The 3,365-nt window shown below is 31.7% G+C and overlaps 1 protein-coding gene across 1 annotated transcript in view; it reads left to right on the forward strand.

Moving 5' to 3' along the window:
- LOC107635155 (glutamine--fructose-6-phosphate aminotransferase [isomerizing] 2) overlaps positions 1-2,270 on the forward strand; it is a gene marked incomplete in the record, with an annotated part of 5,697 nt that extends 3,427 nt beyond the window's left edge. Inside the window, 6 exon segments of the mRNA XM_021121902.1 lie at positions 1-208; positions 309-559; positions 654-768; positions 1,192-1,447; positions 1,521-1,689; positions 1,855-2,270. Coding sequence (XP_020977561.1) covers positions 1-208; positions 309-559; positions 654-768; positions 1,192-1,447; positions 1,521-1,689; positions 1,855-1,938 — 1,083 coding nt within the window.

Consider the following 3,365-nt stretch of genomic DNA (forward strand, 5'->3'; position numbering starts at 1 on the left):
GAAATTCATGAGCAACCAGAATCTCTAACAACCACTATGAGAGGGAGGCTTATACTTAGAGGATCTAGTAAATCCAAGTCTGTTTTGCTGGGTGGACTGAAGGATCACCTCAAAACAATTAGGCGTAGTAGAAGGATACTTTTCATTGGTTGTGGTACAAGTTACAATGCTGCTTTGGCAGCAAGGCCTATCTTAGAAGAACTTACTGGTTAGTGCTGTATGATTTTAATCTTTTAGTAAGTTTTACAGATAAAGATTATGTTCATTTTTGTGATGTTTTAAGCTTCATTGTCTACATTAAATTATAGGTATTCCTGTCACTATGGAGATTGCTAGTGATCTACTGGATCGGCAGGGCCCAGTATACAGAGAAGATACAGCTGTTTTTGTTAGTCAGTCCGGTGAAACTCATGACACGCTAGTTGCACTGCAATATGCTTTAGACAATGGTGCATTATGTGTTGGAATAACAAACACTGTGGGTAGTGCAATTGCAAGGAATACTCATTGCGGTGTTCATATAAATGCTGGTGCTGAGATAGGTGTAGCAAGTACCAAGGTATATGTTGCATTTGAAGGATGATGTTTTCTCATTTCATCTTATGTATTTGTTGGTTTAATCAATGGTTTGCTTACACATTTTACCACTGTAGGCATACACAAGTCAAATAGTGGTGATGGCCATGTTGGCTCTTGCAATAGGAGGTGATACACTCTCCAATCAAGCTAGAAGAGAAGCCATAATAGATGGTCTATTTGACTTGCCAAGTGAGTTTCTCTTGGCTGAGCATTTTACAGCAATTTGGGTACATTAGTGTTGTGTATAGTTCATGGCTTCCTGCATCAAGATATCCAGTAGAAACTCTAGTTTATGAGGATGAGATTGATGGATCATGTTTCTTTTTCTTCATAAGACTAAAAGACTGAACGCATATAGCAACTCTAGTTTATGAGGATGAGATTGATGGATCATGTTTTTTTTTCTTCATAAGACTAAAAAGACTGAATGCATATAGCGTACCATTTATTTATAAGGCTTAGAAATCATATTGATGAGATAATTCTGGGAAAGTAGTGATAAGCTTGAACAATTTTTTATGAGGAATTCATCAAATAATGTATCAAATTCCACATAAATTTTACCCCAACAACAAGTGTAGAAGCAAATCTAACTCACATGTGGGATTGCAGATAAAGTCAGAGAGGTGCTGAAGCTTGATCAGGAAATGAAGGATCTCGCAAAGCTATTGAGTGCCGAGCAGTCGCTTCTCGTCTTTGGGAGAGGATACAACTACGCTACTGCTCTGGAGGGAGCTTTGAAAGTAAAGGAAGTGGCACTTACGCACAGTGAGGGAATACTTGCTGGTGAAATGAAGCATGGTCCTTTAGCATTAGTGGATGAAACTCTCCCAATTGTCGTTATAGCCACGCGCGATGCTTGCTTCAGGTTGGTAGTGCTGAGTAGCTTCAAGAACTGCAATTAGGAATTTGATATTGACATCTTATTTTATCTTTGACAGCAAGCAGCAGTCTGTTATTCAGCAACTTATTGCCCGCAGAGGCCGCCTTGTAGTTATGTGTTCAAAAGGGGATGCTTCTTCTGTAAGCCCTAGTGAAACTGTTAGGGTAATTGAAGTTCCACAAGTTGTGGACTGTCTTCAACCTGTTATTAATGTAGTTCCCTTACAGGTATGTTTGTTGACATTTTTTCTTTGTACTGCTTTTATTTTAGAATATGGCAAATGTTTCAAATGTCAACAATTCAAAGATTCAAGCACTTTTTCCTGGTTTCCTAAAACATTTAAAAGATTTATATGTCTTATGTATTTAAAAGATTACTTGGTTTTGATGCAGTTACTGGCGTATCATCTCACTGTACTGAGGGGATTCAACGTTGACCAGCCACGTAATCTTGCCAAGAGTGTCACTACACAGTAGACCCATGGATTCCACTTCCTTCCTTGGATTCTGACAAGAATTGAAATAGAGGCCCTCTTTATTGTTCTTTTGTGTGATGATTTCTGATGATAAATAGACCCTTTTTAAGTTTGACATTTTTTTGAGGATACAATACATACTAAAGCATTGTAAATTACTGATAGATGTAGGCGGATTGTTCCATCAATAGAGCCAGCTTTTCATGAGGACGAGAGCAGAACATGAACCATTTACTGTGAAGTATTTGAAGAATTTATTCAGTATGGTTATTATAACTTTGATGTACTATTATATACCATGATTTGGGAATGAAAAGCTTCTCTTGTTGCATAGGCTTGAATTATGTAGAAAAGAAAATATCGGGTTCTGTAGTCAGAAGAAAATATGGAGTGTTTACACCGTTTGTTCTAGCATCTATCTTTCTAACTATCTATTTTTATTATATAAACAAGAGTATTTTCTTGCCAATGAGTTATAGCTCAAATGGTATATGATACCATATATATATATATATATATATATACATATTAGTTTAAAAATATCATATTTTTACAATAAAATAATGTCATTTTTATTTATTATTTTAACAACCATGTCATATAAATATTATGTCTTATCATCAATTATATTTTATTTTATATAATCAATTTGTTTATAAAAAAATATTTTTTTATTTTTTTTATTTGTTTGCATTCTATTTATATGTTTGCATATATTGATGTTATTTTCATTCTTTAGATGTTTGGGACATAAATTGATATTTTTTAATCTTTACTTAAGTTTTGCATTCATTAACCCTTGGAATTCTAATTTCCTACCTCTTGCGTTTTTTTTTGTAAATAATTAAAAAAATGAATGAATGAGAATGAAAAACATATAAAAATGTTATAGTAAATTTAAGAAATTTTTGACAATTAATATAAGAGATTAAGAAATAAAGAGTAGTAAGAGTTTTAATATGTATAAGTTGTAGAATTTGAATATTTGTAACTGAAATTTTTTATAATTATCATTATTATGACACTTTTAATGTATATTTATTACATTTAATTAGTACTTGATATTTCAATTGAATAATAATATATAAAAGTTTTTTGTTTTAATTTTCTAAAAATATTTTACTAAATAGTGATTGGTTGATTTTAATCTTTTGCCAAATAATTAGAATTGCTGATGTGGCATCATTAGCAAAGAAAAAATGACTTAAATTCATTGTAGAGAAAGTTAGTATCAGCTTTTATATATTATAAATAGAAGTTGATACAAATTTATTATAAAATGAACTTATGACATATTGGTTTATTTTTGTGATTGTGCTATGTCAACAATTTTACATATATCACAATTTTATAATTTTGTAAAATAAAATAATAAATTTCAACATAATAATGATACAAAAATAATTAAATTTAATGCATTTCATTACT

Source organism: Arachis ipaensis, chromosome B04 (assembly GCF_000816755.2).
Source record: "Arachis ipaensis cultivar K30076 chromosome B04, Araip1.1, whole genome shotgun sequence".
Classification (NCBI taxonomy): Eukaryota; Viridiplantae; Streptophyta; class Magnoliopsida; order Fabales; family Fabaceae; genus Arachis; species Arachis ipaensis.